General features: G+C 45.4%; 1 protein-coding gene across 12 annotated transcripts in view; it reads right to left on the bottom strand.

The window, feature by feature from the left end:
- Grip1 (glutamate receptor interacting protein 1) overlaps window positions 1-19,221 on the bottom strand; it is a 644,324-nt gene that overhangs the window by 22,994 nt on the left and 602,109 nt on the right. For 9 of the 12 annotated variants that reach the window (XM_052753454.1, XM_052753458.1, XM_052753452.1 and 6 more), the window contains 4 exons: window positions 17,127-17,283; window positions 15,781-15,892; window positions 15,599-15,643; window positions 10,855-11,088 (listed from right to left, as the gene is read on the bottom strand). In XM_052753454.1, coding sequence (XP_052609414.1) covers window positions 10,855-11,088; window positions 15,599-15,643; window positions 15,781-15,892; window positions 17,127-17,283 — 548 coding nt within the window. The remainder of the gene's footprint in view (window positions 1-10,854; window positions 11,089-15,598; window positions 15,644-15,780; window positions 15,893-17,126; window positions 17,284-19,221) is intronic. The other 3 variants (XM_052753460.1, XM_052753450.1, XM_052753456.1) reach the window with 1 other exon arrangement.

The raw sequence follows: 19,221 nt of genomic DNA, 5'->3' as shown, positions 1-19,221 counted from the left end.
GCTCAAATGCATTTGCATTTGGAAAAGATGGGAGTGTCCTTCATGTTGACCGTCCTTCATGCCGACCCATGATCCCTTTCCCAGGACCCGTTTGTTCTGACAGGATCTGTGTTTTCTAGCACAAGTTATCACAGGCACATCTTGAATACTTCCTGTCCCTCTTCTGGAATCAGCTACCACACCCAATCCTTGGTTAGAAGGGGGGCTTCTACATTTTATTCTCAAAGGGAGAAAAAGCAGGAGGTAGGAAAGGGGAGAAGGCAAAGAGCCAATAGAATGTTGATGGACTGACCCGTTTACTGGTAGGTGAAATCTCTATTCTCGAGGTCCCTGCCCATGCGCTGTTCCTTGGCTCTGTGGGCATTTTATTTCTTAGTCATTTTCTTCTTTATTCTAGCCATGTGCTAAGCAGCATTCCTGTGGAGGGACTATTCCTCCCACTCCTAAGCATCAGTGTGTTCTGTTTAGCGCCATGGTACTTGAAACTTGCTACATTGTGTGCATCCCAGTGGCTTCCCTATGATTGGCCGAGGAAGAAGAAAGAAAATCAGCATCCATCTGCCCTGAGGTACCCTGAATGAGACAAGCCGAAGCTCATGATGGAAATTAGAAAGCCCACTTTAGTCTTACAGCTGAGGCATGCTTTCCAACACCATCACCCAGAACCCTTGCATTTGGAGAATGGACCTGGAGTTGCAACAGTCTTCATTGCTCAACTGGCTTTTGACTCTTAGGTATTTATAGGCCAGAACCTGGGAGGGACTTGTGGTGGTCTGAATGAGAACGGCCCCCATAGGCTCGTAGATTAGAATACTTGTTCACCAGGGAGTGACACTATTTGAAAGGATTAGGAGGTGTGGCCTGTTGGAGGAACTGCATCATTGGGCATGGGCTTTGAGGTTTCAAAAAGCCCATCCGAGAGCACTTAGGAGGCAGAGGTAGGGGGATCTCTGAGTTCAGGCCAGCCTGGTCTACAGACACCCAAGGCTACACAGAGACACCCTGTCTCCAAAAGCAAACAAAATAACAACAATAAACAACAACAACAAAAACAAAAAAACAAAAACCAAAATACAAAAAGCTCATTCCAAGGCGAGAGTCTCTCTCTTCCTGCTGCCTGTGGATCCAGATGTAGGACTCTCAGCTCCTTCACCAGCACCATGCCTGCCTGTGTACTGCCATGCTGCCCACTATGATGACCATGGACTAAAACCTCTGAACTGTAAGCCAGGCAAATCAAATGCTGTATAAGAGTTGGCGCGGCCATGTTGTCTCTTCACAGCCACTGAACACTGACTAAGACAGTGCTCAACAGAGAGTGATACCCGAACTGCCAACGTCAACACGTTAACTGGAACACTGAGGGTGAATGTCAATAGGGTGGGCTTGTGAGGTTCTGAGACCCGGTTACTAGCCAAGGCCCTTTACTTTCCTGAGCCTCACACATGATGCATCTCAATGGCAAATTGTTCAGGATGAGGGGCTACTAACTGTTCTAAAATAGAAACCAAGGTTTCTGTGAAAAGATGTTCCGAGCTAGAAGATACTGAATTTTAATGGCCAGCTCTATCCTTCCCTTGGAGATTGCTTAGGAATAGTAAATTAACACAAATGAAGTTAATTATTTTAGAATCACATAAAAGACCCCAGAAATTAATAATATACTGGTGGGAAACACAGGCTGGCTGCTCTCAGAATAGCCACAATAACTCATGCCATGCAGCTCTGCTTGCCTGGAGACCGCTAGTGGTGACTTGATTTGTTTCTGGGCCCCCCCACATTTCTAAGGATTCTGAGGTTTTATCCATATCTCCTGTATCCACAGTCGAAGCCTTATCCAGGCACTTTCTTACTATGATTCCTTTTGAACTTCTGATAACTCTGTGCAAGAAAATCATCCTTTCTTCTAATGAGGTCACTGAGCTTGGAGACGTTGATGGAGTGACTCCTTTGATCTAATGCAAACATGCTAGGATCCAATACTGGAATATCTGACCTCATTTGCTGGGTGTCTTCTACCCAATCAGGATTTCTGTTTGGATATAGAATCTTCTCGCTGGCTAGGCAACCTTTATTCATTTTCAACTGCCCAACAAACAGACAATCACGCATCACGTTCCCTGTAGTTCTCGCGTGTGCCCTCTTGTGGCTTCCCCAGGAGCATCACACATAATTCTGATCTCTGAAGACGGCCGTCTAGAAGCCGGCTGGTTTTGCCTTCTATTCTAGCCCATGACAGCACAGTTTATCTTGTAGAATCTCTATTCAGGGGAGGCCTCTGGGGAAACTGAGGCATTAACATAGTCGAAAGGTTTTTCTGTTCTAAAAGAGCCAATCCACCGCTTAAAACAAAACTGTGAGTTAAGGGGATAGTTCAATGGACTTGGGTCCAGTTTTGTGACTTCACTCTTGATGCGGTTGTTTCAGAGTCTAATGCCTGAGCAGGAGCCATCCCAGGGGCAGGGGGGCTACCGAGATTCAAGTTGGGCCTCGTTTTACATTTTTAAGCAAGTCAACCTGCTTGTCTGAACCATGTCCTCAGGTAGAGATCGGAAAGCCCATGCCTGACGCTTTACCCGCAGCCAATTCATCCCGTTCAAGGGCAACTGAATGTAGCCCCTTGAGCAAGTCACAGTAAGCGACAGCCACCCTGGAATCAGTTCCTCGGCCCCGACAGCCTTCTTCTAGCTCAGTCTTTTGTGACAATCAAAGCAACACCTAGTTCTCGAAGATGATGCTGATTTCCTTGGAAGCCAGGAGGCACTTGGGATTACTCCCGGCAGCCAGTACTGGGGCAGCCATGCTTCCTTTAAACAAGACATGTTTCAAGCAATGCCAGGTCTGAGGATGGGCCTACCTTACCCGCAGATCTTGGAGAAAAATAAAATAAAATAAGACTACATCATCGTAAACTACTCTCCAGTCCAAGAGGAAGCGGATCTTGTTTAGGTCACTAGAAAGTGCCTGGTTTCCAAATAAATTGGGTCAGAAAGGCACCTGCTGCTTCCATCAGGGGAGCACCCTTGGCAGAGGAGAGAAAAGGCCAGCTGCTTCTGATATTGCTCCTGCTTCTGATATTGCCTCCTGCTGTTCTTTGGCATCCTGTGGCATCGAGGGCTGGGCTGTGAGATCAGGATCCAGGATTCCGGCTCTATGTGTTGGCAATGGGGCTGACTTGGTTCTGGAGAATTTAGTCCCAACCGAGGGAGGGTGACCCTTCAGAAGGACTGTGGTGTATTAACAATTGCTTTTCTGGGTCACCACAGAGCACCTTCATAAGGCATTCAGTTCACACACACACACACACACACACACACACACACACACACACACACACACACACACAACCAAATCAAAACAAAAACCAGAGCGTTCAACCCAGCCACAGGAGCTGCCGGTCTCCTAGTAATGGCTTGCTACGCCTCTGGGCTGACTACTCGCCTGGGCTGACTACTCGCCTCGGCTGCCTCTGAGTTGGCGGGCTATGTGCACGGGCACCAGCTCCCGGTGTCTTTTCTCAGAACTGTCTGATGCTCGCTCGTGGCACCAGCACTCTGCCTTCACCCTCTGCTCCCTAGACCTCGGGTCACTCTAGCCTGGCTTCTCCAGCTCGTAGGCCTTTCTAATTCCCCTCCACGTTACAGATGTCTAATTCCCTATAGACCCACGTGGGCCTCCTTGATTCAGGAACCAATTGTCAGCTCTTGTCAGAGGCATACCATCCACTGACCCTGAGCCTGTGGGAGTCAGAGCCCAAGGTTACTGTCATTGGGGGGGTGGGAGGGCAGGGTGTGACAAGTTGGAACTGACCGCCAGGCTCCTGCGGCGCAGACTACCAATTGTCTTGATTTAATTTCCTCGTTGTAGATGGATTCCTGCAGACTGACAGCACAAAGGGCTTCAGACAAGGAAGGTTTACTAAATCCCACCTTAGAGAAAAACTCAAGCCCTTGGCTACACTGTTACGCCTTCAAGGACCGTAACGCTGCTGGACAAGTGATACAGCAAAGCAATAACTATGGAGGGGTAGGCCCAGAGGGCTCTTCCTCCAGAACGTGGACACCAGTGTAGCAGAATGACCTTCAGGGAACCCACTGTTTTAAACGAGCATGCCATAGATGATAGAAAATCCTACAACCTATAAATCAATGGTAACAGAGACACACAGGGACATCAGGGAGATGGATTCATGACAGAAGCCATAAGGAACATCGAAAATAGCAACAAGGCACACTGTCTAGCAAGCCTGTCTCCAAGGACTGCTGAAGGTCATCTGAGATGCGGGGACATCAGCTCCATTTTGCTCACCTTCCTTGGACAGTGGAGGTGGACAACTCACAAAACATGATAAGATACCAAGGGAGCCCTGCCTGGCAGAGTGCGGATGACTTCCGCATCACGCTTTGGAAAGGACAGTGTGCCAAGGACAGTCCCCGAGCAGAGATATGCTGCCTGAGAACTCTTGCTCCATGGACTGATACAGACATCTCTTGATCGCCTTGGAAACAAGCTTTGTCATCTGCTGTCATTGTTACTGAAGTAAATACACAAGCACTTTGTTTTAAGGTTTAAAAGAACAGCCCCACAACCATGGGAAAACAATGGAATGCACACATTTTGAAGATTGCCATGGACACTATTTAATGGAAACATGCAACCCAAACTTCGGTCCTGGTTGTCCTAGTCAGGTTTCTTCAAGAGTGTCTCCACTATTGTCTACCCTTGTCACAACAGGGGAGTATCTGCGTCCTAGGCAGATACAGCGACAGACAAGAAGCCACTGGCCTCCATTCTCTGAGTAAACAGTCTCCTGGCTCTGTTGTCTGTCCTTGGTGGTTCCAGGTCTTATGGCACTTGCTCAAGTTTGGGCAGCAGACTACACCAGGGAGAATGTGCTTTGTAAAGTCTCTGTCCCCTGTAACAAGTGGCCCTGCTAACAGGTGGCCCAGCTCCCTGTTTGCGGAAGTGAGGAAACCCAGATCCACACACTCTCTACTTCTGCAGAAAGAGGAGCCCAGCGAAGCAGTTACAGATAACAAGTCCATCCACCCACTGAGTTACTTTTAGCTTCCATGGACGTCTATAGCAGGTGGTCCTGCACCAGCAGTTTGGAGGTCTGTGCCTGGCATGAAGACTTCTGTGAGGACTTCAACTATTTAGCAAAGAAAGAGATATGTGCAAGATAGAGTTACGTATTTCGTGTGCAAGAATGAGATACATATATACTTCATGTGCAAGAATGAGATATGTATTTCCCTTTTATTTTTCCTCCAAGTGCTGAGCCCAGAGCCTGTTCCTAACTTGGGGAGAAGGCTACAAAAGAAACCAGTGCTAACCACAGCACTCTGTCCAAGGAGTAAGACAGCATCACCCCACCAGCCCCTCTAAGCAGGCTCAGACTGCAAATGCACGATGAATCTGGCTGAGGGGAAATCTGAGGGTACACAGCTTCCTAGGACTGACTCAAATGTTCTAGTACTGCGCCATTTGCAGCCTTAAATAAAAGACTCTGGTAAATTATTTTAGAATCCTTCTATAAAAAGGCAAATACAAGTAGTGGCATACACCTCAGTGGTATACTTCTATTGCAGATCATGCACGGTGGTGGCAGGGGCAGGGACAAGTGAGTGTCAATATGAATTATTTTTAAAGTTCAATGGGGCTGAATGTGGGGAACCCTGCCATCCTGCAAAAGAGCAGTTTTTGCCTCGAGGTGGGCAAGGAGGTGTAGCTGTGATTCATCTCGGAAACAGATCAAGTGGCCACCAAAGGATGCCTAAGATTCCAAAGGGAGAGGAGGAGGGTTATCAACGAGCTGTAGCTAAGATCACACATTCCTTATCTGCAAAGAGAAAGAGTGTGTGATAAGCTGCAGCACCAAGCAGAATTCATTTGAAAGATAAAACGCAGAACCTCCGGGGCCTGAAGCGGAGCCACGCTTTCCTCTTCGTCTGCCACCCTGTTGTCTGGGATTTCATTAAAACAGACTAACCACCTATCTAGAGCTAGCAAAACTTTCCTGGGTGATTCCTAATCTTTAGTCCTCAAGAGAATCCACTGACAGTGTTGCTAAAATGTAAGAGTCCCTGAAAACACAGACTCCGTATTTTAACAAGCACCCCATAGGGACGGTCATCTTCTCTCTAAATCAACCGTCCTTTACTTCTCAAACTGCTGCCTGTGATCTATTAGCAACTCATGGAATTAGTTCAATGGCTGAAGGACAGGGGGAGAAAAGGAATGTAGGGAAGGAAGGCATGGGTAGAAAATGAGGAGGAAACGATGGAGTGAGAGCAAGCTGAGACACTCCATTTTCCTGTGACAGAGCCTACGGATGTGGTCTTTGGGGCTGCACTGATTCTGAATCTGCAGTGAGGCAGGACACACCATGGTTGTCAGAGCCCAGATATGGGACATCCATGGTGGGACAAAAGGCTGGAGATGGAGCATGCATGAAGCCCTCAGTCCCGTCCGTCCCTAGCATCACATAAAACCAGGAATGGCGACACACACCTGTAATCCCGGCATTTGTAGGGTAGAAGCAGGAGGACCAGATATTTAAGGTTACATAATGAGTTTGAGGCCATCCTGGGCTATATGAGAACATGTCTTGAAAGAAAAAGAAATGTTACGGCCAGACGTGTCCTTCAAAGACTCATCTGATTTCTCTAACTAGATTTCCCCTTCCATGGTTCTACCACCTCCCCATAACTTACTCAAATTTGGAATCTTGAATGGATTATGCCATCAATTAATTCAGAGCCCTCATTATCTGATTGTTTATGGAAATGCCTTAGGACACCCAAAGGTGTGTTTATGAAGATCCTAGGTGTCTCCCTGCTCCATCCAGTTGTAAACTGTAGTTGGTTGTTTTACTCTTTACTCTTTTGGCTCTTTGGGGGGCCCACCACCCAGCTCCCAAATAAATCACATGAAAACTTATTCTTTCTTATAAATGCCTGGCCTTAGATTGGCTTGTTGCTAGCCAGCTTTTCTTAAATTATCCTGTCTACCTTTTGCCTCTGGACTTTTATTTTTCTCTATTCTATATACCTTTCTTTACTTCTTACTCTGTGGCTGGCTGTGTAGCTGGGTGGCTGGCTCCCTCCATTCTTCTTTGGTTACCCCTTAATCCCCTCTTCCAAGATTTCTCCTCCTACTTATTCTCTCTGCCTGCCAGGCCCACCTAGCCTTTCTCTCTGCCCAGCTGCTGGCCGTTCAGCTCTTTATTAGACCCATCAGGTGTTCTAGGCAGGCATAGTAACACAGCTTCACAGAGTTCAACAAATGTAACATGAAAGAATGCAACACACCTTTGCATCATTAAACAAATGTTCAACCACACACAAGAATGTAACACGTCTTTCACTAATATTCCACAACAGTAAACCACCACAGTCAAGAAACTAGCCGACAAGCTAACACTTCTGTATGAAGGCAATGTTAGTGACCCACTCCTAGATGATGGGCTTGAGCTTTTCACTTCCCTTGCCTTTCTTACAGTGGTATGGATGTGTCTATTCACTCATCCTGTCTTGATCCAACTTGGACACAAATGGGTCCAAACTTCAGGCAAGTGACAACCACCAGAAAGACTGAAACAGTAAAGTGACACTAAGCCTGCTTAGGCCCATTGGTGTCACCTACCCTGGTGACTCTGATTCTGTAGCCTCTGGGAAATTCCTCTACGATAACCTTCCAGGGACTGAAAACCAGTGTTTGTTCAGCTCTACCTAGCTTCATTATCTTCAGCCTAAGGAGGCAGGGGAGTTTCCTAGTTCTGTGGCTCCTTCTCCACGCTGCCCCTAAGTTCTGACAAAGGCTTCTGACAAGCAGGCAGGATCAGAGGGAAGATAACTCTCTCAACGTTATGGTTTGAATGTATAATGTTCCCCATGACATCACTATCTGAATGATTGACCCCAGATGCTAGCAATGTTTTGGGAGGCTGTGGAAACTTTAGGAAGTGGTGGCTCAGTGGAGGAAGTAGGTTGCTGGCGGTGGGTCTGTAGGAACATTTTATCACGGACTGCTTCCTGCATTGTTCTCCCATTTCTGGTCCATGATGTAAAGACAGCGTCTCAAGACACGCCACACCTCCTGGGATGGACTGCATCCTCTGAAACCACGGACCAAACTGAATCTTTCCTTCCATAATCAGTTTCCATTAGAAACTATCACAGCCATGCAAATTGACTTAAACAATCCACATGTTAGTGTGCTTTCCCATGACTTCAGGTACTCAGAGAGGCACACATGTAAGACACAGACACAATCAAGAAGAGTCTTTACTCTGAGGTCAGTCTCTTTGTTAATTAGTGACCATTTCCTTCTCAACCACTGGAGGTGTGCTAAGCAGCAAACGCACTAGATGGTCTATCAGGGTAACCAAATTCACCTGAAGGTCCTCGAGATGGTCTCAGAAGCTGCCCCAAGAACTCCACAGCATCAGCCCACAAGCCCCATCTTAAGTAGACGCTTTAGGGGTCTCTAATCACAGAGCACATGTAGTCTCTGAGAACCTCATTTTGTTGGGGATACGTTTGGAAGAAAGTCAAGCTCCAGGAGAAGTGCACATAACCACTTTTTAGGAGAAATGACAAACTAAGGGGACAAGCAGTGTGACATTTATCAGGTCACATTTGTGCCCATGATTTCACGATCACCGCCCCCCTACACACACACACACACACACACACACACACACACACACACACACACACACCCTCAATTCACACACCGGTGCACAAATTTGCCAACTGATCCACCGCCAGCTGTTAGATGAAGAAGCGAGCGATACAGTTTTCCTTCTTAATAAGATTTGTATTTCGAGCAGAGCCCCCCACTAAAAACTCTCAGTTATAACAATTTCCACATCCAGTTTACTGTCAGGATTTTTGCTGAATGCTTTCAGTGGAGGGATGATAGGGAGACAAGACGTTTATGTTCCTGGGCCATAAAGTAGCTGTCTTTGAGGAGATAGCGTCACTCCAGAAAGAAAGAGAGAGAGAGAGAGAGAGAGAGAGAGAGAGAGAGAGAGAGAGAGAGAGAGAATTTCATGCTGCAACTTTCCTTATCGTATAAATGAGAATAATACATGCCAACTCAATGTCTATTGGGAGAGCTAAAAATACACAGTAGACAGACAGAATTCAATAGGTACTCAGTGCGTGTTGGTATCATTTCTTTGAGGCTAAAGAAGAGGAGGTAAACAGGCATGATTTTCTCAACCTGGGTGGAAGCTGAGAGAAGAGGGAAAGAGGGGGTTCACACCCCCCCAAGGGAACTAGGAGGGTTGGGTTTCCTCTTGGCAGAGCAGAATTGACAATGAACATGTAGCCTTTGCAATTTAGTGGCCATGGGATTTCCTATGGCATGATGGTCTACGTCGATATGCGAGTTAGGGTATGTGAGCTACCAAGCAGATATATTTAGGACAACCAGACAAACAAGCTAAACTGTGCAAGGGGGCTCAAATCTGGACCCTAACTGGAAAATGCCAGAGGTATCTTTGCTTTTTTGAAATTCTCCTAATGCAAAGAACCCTGGTCATATGAGACTATTTTCACACCTGAAACACACTATGCTGTTTGCTATTCTTTTGCACATGCTTACTTACTGTGCTTGGAATGTCTCCCCACCCTCCACCTCCTCTCCACAGTCAATACCTATGTCTAGGAAGTCTTTTCTGTTTCCTTCACAGTAGGGGAAGTGCCACCTCCCGAACTCCGAGGCTTGCTACTGACATTGTGCTGACCCCTTCTAACTTCCCACTGTTTCCTAGGTGTTTGCACTCCCCAAGGATGACAGTACATCCTTTGAGGGGATGTGTTTATATAGGCTACACAGTCCTATATATATATATATATGTCATATGTCAAATGAATGGACAAAGGCCATATGTCAAATGAATGGACAAAGTGTGCTAAAAAGAAAGATCCAGAACCAGAGCTTAACTCATTACATTAACTCATTACATTATCCACCCCCATCATACTCTATCAGCTACAGAACAAATAGCTATGTTTTATAGGGCAGTTAGGGAAATTGAAGTCTTTATAGGCAAAGGGAGTGGTGGCCTGTTAATTCCTTTCAACCTGACACTTATGTGTTCTACTGAGTAAAATGAATTATGTTAGGAGATTATTAATGATAGGGAGCATCTTGGCTCTCATGAAAAGTGGGGTTGAGGCTGTTACTTTTTATACGTCCTCACATATTAAGAAAGAATGAAGTACCATTGCTAGCAATGGAAGCCAGAGACACTTCCCTGCCACTCACTGCTCTTGTTGGCCTGGGACCCACCAGTGCAGTCACACCTGCGCCACTTAAACTCTGAAGGCAGCTCTTGGGTGTGGCTAAGTGTGACAGGGAGTTTTCTCCGGGAAGTGGAAAACATTATAGTCCAACATGCCCCGGCCCAGGACATCAAATGTTGTGTGGAGAGTTTCGTGTCTACTGTAGGCATGCAACTGAGGGGTAAGCCTGCTTACAGTGAACTTTAGGTCTCTTATCAGTGAGGCGATGGACAAAAGATGTGTAAAAATCCATCCACTTTCCAAGGAGCACAGACTAATTCATCAGAGCCCAACATAGGAATCTCACATGTTTGTGAGATTTTGACCAACGTTTGATAAACGCATCACCTGAAACATCAATCTTTCATGCTTCCCAGGCTAATCCTCCCAGGGGACATGTTTTAGGAGGTAAGTCTCTGGGGCTTTGTCCTTCAACTCCGACCTTCTCTCTTGGGCTGAGCCCACAGGAGAAGTCATGGCCAAGCTCGTACCAAAGCAACAGCACCATGCAGAATGGTACATTTGACATCAGGGAAGGAGGAGGAGGTCTACTGACCTTGTGAAGCTCCACGGGAGTTGGGGACATGATCTCCTTCATTTCTTGCTTCATTTTCCTCAGGGTTACCGACTTCCTGCCCACGTCTGAGGGCAGGGTGTTGCTGCGAGTTGTTTGGCTGTAGTGTGGCCGTGAACTGCTCCGTTCCTGGAAGCTGGCCTGCCGCCCCAGCTGACTGCGAGCCGTTGGAGCCTCATGATTCAAACTCATGGTGCTCCCCGACATGATTGTTGCCTGTGGCATTGACAATTTTCAGAGACAATTAAACCACGGCTCAGGGAAGGGCTTGCTTGCTCAACATTAAGCACAATTCTCCTTCTGCCCAGTCAAAACATGGTGTCTTCAGGGCATAACCAAAGGCTGGAGAATGGACGCACTAGCCGAACTATGAAAGTCTGGAACAAGCTTTGCAATTACATTTATAATGCACATCTCAAATCGAATAGAAGTACTTAAGCCCTTGAGTTTATTTAATCAAATACCACCCCTAGCAATGCTGAAGCAAATTGAAAAGCTCCAACATTAGTTTACTGCAAACTGCACTTTAAGCACCAACTTCCCACCAAGTTGGCTCTAAGAGCTAGGATTCATGGAGGCACCTTCAGTGTGTCTTAGAGAAGTGGTCAGAAAGCTTGATGGGGGAGGCCAGGCTGCCGCTGACTGTAATGCTGCCTCTGGCCTCAACAGAAGCACTCTTTAGGCTGGAATGGGATGACTGATACAGAGGCAAAGGGGTCTCCTAACACTTCCAGCCTGGCACTGTCAAGACCATCTTCTTTCTGGTCCCGTGACCTGACCCAGAAGCTTGTAGATGCATCTTTTAATATTCATTGGCATTTGGCTTCTGTATCTCATGGCCCAGAGTATTTCTTAGAAGTGGTCTTTGTGTGATATTCTCAGGGAGGTTTAAAAAAAATTACCCTTTTATATTGGATTCAACCATTTGCTCAATTTAATCATCGCTCAACTGTGAGGCTTGGATTGGATTTTTACCAATGAAAGGGAAGTTTGCTCAGCTTCAAATATATTCCCTGAATAACACATAAGCAATGGCAAGATTATATCCCTGAATCTCAGAACTAGAACAAAAAAAGAATTTGAAAGCAGTATCATGATGGGAATGGACATTTCTCATATTAGAGGGTGCCAGGATTCTAGAAACAGGACTGTGGTCATCTTTCTATTCTTTATGTGATGCTTATGTACAAAAGTGTGCACTGGTAAAGGTGCCTGAAACTATAGAAACAGAAATTATGTCCATACCCAGGTGAATAAATAAAATGTGGTTTGATGACATTAATGAAAAAGCTATAAGCAACAAAGCTTGATTTGTTGAACTCTTTTGAACGTATTCATTAATTTAAGCCTCGTAAGTCTGGAAGGTAGGCCCTTCACTCATCCCAGTTTATAGGAGACCAAAGTGCAAGGCATTTTTCTTTATTTTTATTTTCATTTTTCCGGATCTGGGGACCGAACCCAGGGCCTTGCGCTTGCTAGGCAAGCGCTCTACCACTGAGCTAAATCCCCAACTCCGCAAGGCATTTTTCTTGCCCAAGGTCATACAAGCAGTAACTGAACCAAGGGCACTCGTGGTAGCTATCCACTAAAGGGAACACTGCCAAGTGAACAGCATCTTTAGTTGTCTGATGTCAGAGTTTACATCTCCCCATTGATGCTCAGTGTATACGTGTGCCACTAAGAAAGCACAACAGCCAAGCATTGGCACAGATGTACATAGATCTAACAACTGCATGAGAGAGAGAGACAAAACCGACACACCGGTTCTGACTGGACCACGTACGTCACTGATGCCTTTGAGAATGGAAATTCTAGCTGCAGACAAATCCTCGCCGATGACCGAGCACTGCACATAGTGTTACTTAGGATTCAGCAACGGCATACGTAGATTTTAGAGATTACGTGTCTTATTCCTTCACAACGGGAGGAAGACAAGGGACACCTGGGTAGGTTCTGTAACTTGTCACGAGTCTGGTATGGGGGATCCCAGCAGTCCAGTTGCAGTCTTGTTCCTTGACCAACAGGCTCTCAGGCTTCTTCAGCCAAATAAACTTCCCTTTTGTAGGTAAAAAGTCTCCAATATTTCTAACATTTAAGCAAATGGAGGCATCTATAGCATTATGTATTTCCAATAAATACCTTTTTTTTTTGAGGCTTATTAACAATCTGTGGCCAGCTGTGTTGGTGTCATGAGACATCTCTCATTTGATGGCACTGACATGGGGCTTATGTGTTTAATCTGTGGTAACTGACAGTACCCTGTGATCATTTTTTTTTTCCCTGCAGTGGTGACGGTCCATCCATTGTTCTTACCTACTTAGACTATTTATCTGCTTTATTTATATCTATTTTTCTTTCTTTCTCTCTCTCTCTCTCTCTTTTTTGTGAGATCCACAGGAAGCATGTGGGAAATGAAACACTCCGTCACTGAGGCTGAGGGCTGACAGTCTGGCTTTGACAAGTCTGAGCTGCTGCCAGAGGAGACAGTGTCAGTGGGTTTTACTAGGGTCCAGTGGCCAAGAGAAGAGGTAAGAACAGCTCCTCCTTCAAGTTTTCAAACCCTGACTGGATGGCTCACTTACACGAAACGTCAAGGGAATGAACAACATCTAAAAAGGATTATAAAAGTTGAAGTAGAAATACCATTTAGGTTCAGGCATCTGGTTAAACTTTTGTCTGTTAAAAAGGTTAAAGGAGCATTAGCTAGGAAACAGCAGACTCAGTACTTGATTATTCTTGTGTTCACTGAGCATCAGGTTCTCTATCATTCTGGTAAATATTAGATCACTATAATTTCTGGTTTTTAAAGCATTTTATTTTGATTTTTCAAGACAGGGTTTCTTTTGTAGCCCTGGCTGTCCTGGAACTCACTCTGTAGACCAGGCTTTTCCTGAACTCATAGAGATTCGCCTGCCTCTGCCTCCTCCCAAGTGCCCGGATTAAAGGCGTGCACCACCACCTGGCAATTCCTATGTTTTATACACCAAAAACTGGTTAAAAATTACTTGAAGTCTTAGTTTGAGTTTTTAGCCTCAGGGAAGGCTGTACTTTTTTTCAGTGATAAAGCTGAACCTAAATTATTGCTAGCAATAATGAAAATGAGTAGTAAATTCTCATTTTAATCACAATTAATTAATTAATTAATTAATCATTTCAGCTAATCTGTGTTTATAAACTCCACAGTTTGCTTTAACTTCTGATGTTGAAGGTAAATTTCATCCACAGGACTCCAGCTTTGATAAAAATGTAACAGCTTTCCCAATCAAGAGAACATGATTCACTTAAACAATGTTTCAAGGTTTTGTGATAACAGTGTAAATATGACTGGTGAGCATTCCTCTTCACTGAAGATTTAACTTCTCTCTGGCTTAGAGCTCAGTCCCTTTCCTTCCTTCCTTCTTTTGTAATATCCTGGACCACACCACATAAAGCTGCTACGGAGGTACCTGTGGGCTTCTGGAACATACTTCCATGGTGGTGGTTTTCATGAGCTAACTCAACTTCTAGGTAATGGCCCAGGCTCATCCAGTTACTTTTTATAGGACTGTCAATGTACACAATGTAAAAGAATCTCTAGGAAGTGTGAGTGCCACAAGAGAAATGTATCAAGACGGGAAAGACATGGGAACCAAAGTCAGTTAGGTAAGTGCATTTGCTCAAGAATTATGAATCCATGTTCCTGATTCAGCCTGCACCACTCGTGATTCTATGTACAGGGGGTGGTAAAAGTTTAAATAAACCAGCTGGCACTTAAGAATTGTGCTCTTTTTGGAAACTGTATAAAAGAGAAATCAATAGCTCATATCTTAATTTCAATTTTATAAGTCTATCCATACCCAGGTCCTTTAACTGTGCTCTGAAGCCAAGATTCATGCCACGTAATACTATGGTGTCTATAAATTCAAACTGCTGTTTTCCTTTAGAATTCTCTTTGCAGGTTCACAAACATTAGAATCACATAAAGTCTCCACACATGCAATTGAGAAGCAAAATAACGTAAAGATGAGTAACCAGTTTAGAGGCGCGAGAGTTCCACCCGGTAGTGCCATTCGCATTCCTTAGAGTGACTTGGGGATTCTCGTATGACATCAAAACAAAAATGAGACTTTTCACCACTTTACTTTTTACAGCTTAGAAACTTTAAAAGAACATAAAAGGAAACATTCCAGGCCTTCCCAGACTAAGTCCGAATACTGTCAGCAGATTCACGGCTTTGTTTAAGCCATCGCCCAGAGTCCAGCTGTTACACAATCCAGCTTATTCCTCCTCCGATTCGGGTGACGTTAATACAGAATTAAGATTTCCAATGAACAGCAAAGCAGGGAGGTGGGGTATTTTGCCTGCTCATCAAACAGACCGGCCTTTTTTAAAAACAGCCACGTGATTATCAACTTAAGGGCAAAACCAAAACACAACTGTGTTTCCTCTTATGTCCCTCTTAACGATCAAATTAATTTCTACACCAGGTACAAATGAAAACATGCCAAAGAAACCTTTCTAAAGCAGCTAAGAGAAATGAAATGCACCACGGTCGGGAGACTGGGCTGGCTCCTTAGCGATTTGGTGGGAAACAGGTACAGTCAGGATTAGCAAGGGAGCGATGGCGGAAGCCACAAGTCAGTCAGAACTGCATTGTGTAAAATCAAACTGCTGTCTGGAAGGCAAGGGCGGGGACGGGGGGAAAGGCAGCTTCACAAGCAAAAGTATAAACAGAAAGGGTAGCTACCAAGAGAGTCATGTTTCTCAATGACACACGCCTGTCAGCTTTCTCCTGTGGAAAGGGGTTAAAGCTTTTAAATGAACGGCTGTGATCAATGCAAACGTAAAAAGGACCAAAAAAATAAACAAATACATAAATAAAAATAAAAATGAATGTAGAAACAAGTTAAGCATCGTGACTGAGGCTACCTCAAGCTCTCTCAGGATCCCCGACTGGCCGCAGGTCTCCAGGTCCTCCAGTGCTTGAGACCAGAAGTTTTCCTCTTGTTCAGCCTCTGCACTGTCAGAGGCCCCTGCGAAGCTGCCCGCAAGAAACACATTCTGGGTTAAGGAAGATGCGTGCATGCATGCACGGGCGTGTGCACACACATAATGCACACATGCGCACAAACTTGTACACACATGTACATACACTTCTGTATACTGAATATTTCTCCTCATTTTACACACACACACACACACACAAAAAAAAAAGAGGAGAAAAGAGATCCACTTTCACCAAAGGTTCTTTGGACTGTGGCCTCCAAGTAAAGGCATCTCTGATATGTTAGGAATGCTAAGTGGCCTGCAGAATTAAATGGCCTTTGTCACTACTAGCTGGCTTTGAGAATATTTATGGCTATTGCTGGCTGGCTGCATTGATGTGGCTGTACTGTGGCAGACGGTACCATGGGAATATATTTTCTCTGCTCCATCTATGGGGGAGGACACATCTCCTCTAAGAATTTATAACATCGCTATAAACAAATTAATACTTTTACTTTTTAATTTTCTTAAAAATGTTTTGATAAGGAACCAACCCTAAGTTATCTTTCTTTCACTAAGGAAGTATGGAACGTGGGCTGAGGGAATGGCTCGTTCAGTAAAAATACTCGCCCTGTAAGCATGAGCACCTAAGTCTGATATCCAGAACCTATGTGGAAAAGCAGGGTATGGGCATACACACTAGCCATCCCAGCAGTGAGAATGTCGAGACAGATGGATCCCTGGGGCCTGCGGGCCAGCCAATCTAGCCTCATTAGTGAGCTCTGAGTAGATGGGTTCCTGTGGTTGCACGGACACACACACACACACACACACACACACACACACACACACGCCCCTCTATGGTTCTCTTGTCTGGGACTGGTGGCAGCCACCTGTAATCCCAACAGAGGAGTTTCAGGTAAGCCTGGGGCTCCATAGGGGAGACTCTGCCCGAAAGCAAAGGAACTCTGGATGTAGCCTACATGTGACTTAGTGTGAAATTGCCTATAGGAAAAGGGAAAGGAGTTGATTGCCACAGAAAGGACATGGTTCCTAGAAGCTGACTTCCCCCAGTGCTACTCTGGGAAACTGTATGTTGCTTGGTGTTATCTGGCCCTCACTGGGCAGGCCCACGATTTGGGAACCTTCGATGTGGCTGATATGGGTGGTTAACATGGTGACTTCACAAGGTCAATGCTAACAGAAGCTGCCACTGGGTGTGGAGGGGTGCAATGCCTCCCTCTGAGACCCGGAAGTCACCAGCATCGGGGGAGGGGCAACCACCTTACCCGCTGGCTGTGGACCGATCCCAGTCTTCATTACTCAGCCCCGCGTCTGGATAAGTCTGGCTTCGAGGCTTGGGGACTGGGGACAGGCTGCCTCTTTGTTTTGGACTCCTCCAATCATAGGTGTTGAAACTGTATCCTGAAGTCTGAAAAGTGGAGCCTGACACAGAAGCAGGGTGTGAGGATTATTATCTCATCTACTGAGATACGACATCGTTGGCCAGAAGAAGGTCAGATGGCAAAGTAAGATCGGGAACAAGAGCGAGCACCCAGTGGTACTCAGCCTGACTCACTGCTCTGAGGGCTTTCTTCACAACCAGCTGTGTTACTATAATTATTTGCAATTAAAAGACAACGTTAAAGGCTTTGAATGGTGGTTTCTAGCACCTAAGCCTTCTGGGGGTTTCAAGCCACAGTTTCAGGAGGACCAGTTTTCAGGTCCACATTCGCACCTCCATCTTCCCCATACTGCCTTGGCTGACACAGATCTGGACTCTGGACCGACAAGGTCTCACGCCTCACCTCTCCTTTCACAACTGTTCCACCATGTTTCAAAGACAAGGCTCCTTTCTCATTCATGTTAAACCCTTGAGGGTGCTCGGCCTGGAGTACAAGGAGTATAAGTAAGTAAAAGCTACCAAATTCAGGGAGAGGTTGGAAAAGCCTTGCTCCTGAGAGAAGGGCACCCAGAGGCTGGGTCATAGTTCAACCAGGCAAACGGAGGGTAAGGCATGTATCCCTCCCTCCACATTGCCCCGGCATCTGTCTCTTTCTGAAAGTCAGAAGTAAGGAAGATGTCAAGGTGAGGAAGCTTGAGCATTACTGTGTTTATCTGACTTGCAAAACAAAGACTGTGTTTTTGATGGGGGAGGGGAGCATTAAATCTGATTAGCCTGATAGGCAAGACATTGGGGGGATTAGGGAACAGTTAGGTTATGTAATATGCATCACCCTTGAATTTCAGCTAAGTCTCTAACACCAGGATTTTGACAGTCATAGATTTAAAGGATATTTATAGCAAGGTAGGCATTACATCCTTTGTAGGTATTTTGAGGAAAGCATTTAGAAGGCGACTTCAAATATGTGGTGGAGTATGTCGTTTTTCAGTATACCTTTTGGGGGTTCAACTGAGAAATCAAGGGCATGTGCATAGGGCTGACTCCATAGCCTGTATCATAATTACCACACATTTCTTAATCCATATCCTCAGGTTGTGTAAACATACACGTATGGCTTAATAGCAGACGCGTGTCTTACAGTATTTAAGGAATTCAACATAACCAACACTAACAAAAATTTTCACTATTTGGGGGCTAGAACCTGGGTCCTGAAAGGGGTCAAAGGATGGCCAATGAAAGCTTGAGGTTAGTTAGCATGCCAGCATTTCCTAGGTCTCAGGGCTGGGAAGATAGGGTTGACCACGCTGGAAAGAGTAATGGCCAAGACGCAGTCATAATAAATAAAGCCTGCTCTCTACTCCCAAATCCATCAGTGCATTCTCTCCACTCCCAAGAAGATACTCTGGGCTCTCCTACTACCTACATGTGTTCCTCCCTGCAGGAGGCAGGAAGTCACCTGATCAGCCAGGTTGGATCTATTGCTGTCTCTGCCCATCCTCTCACACTGCTGCAGGGCTATGTGGTAAGTTAGGAATAATCTGTGAGACATCCTATGGCTAGGAGACTTCTCGGAAGAATCCTTACAACTCTTGTTCCAGATGTTGGAAATGTCAGCCAAACAGCTGGAGGGCTGGTAACAGTTTGGATCGAGAAATGACCCCCAAGGATAAAAGTGCTAAATATTTGGGAGCATAGATTCCCAAAACATTGCAGGGTTCTGTATCAGTGTTGATATGCCTACATCTTTAAAACTGAAATCATGTCACTGTTAGGAAAAGTACCCTGATTCTGGCTACAGGATGGTCCTTCTTCAGCATGTGCACTTATCTGTATGGGAGCATGTAGCAGGAATCTTAAAAGTTCTTATTAATAAAATCAAACCTGAGGCCACTTATTGGGGTGAATGCTGGAGGATTGGAGAAGCAGAACAAGCCACAGCTTCCTCACCTTGCTAGTTTCTCAGCTGATCCTGTTTCCTC

The sequence above is a fragment of the Peromyscus californicus genome, unplaced genomic scaffold, assembly GCF_007827085.1.
Source record: "Peromyscus californicus insignis strain IS unplaced genomic scaffold, ASM782708v3 Scaffold_24__1_contigs__length_46423439, whole genome shotgun sequence".
NCBI classification, from domain to species: domain Eukaryota; kingdom Metazoa; phylum Chordata; class Mammalia; order Rodentia; family Cricetidae; genus Peromyscus; species Peromyscus californicus.
Note: the sequence above shows the minus strand (reverse complement) of the source record. Positions and strands in the feature narration are given on the sequence as shown.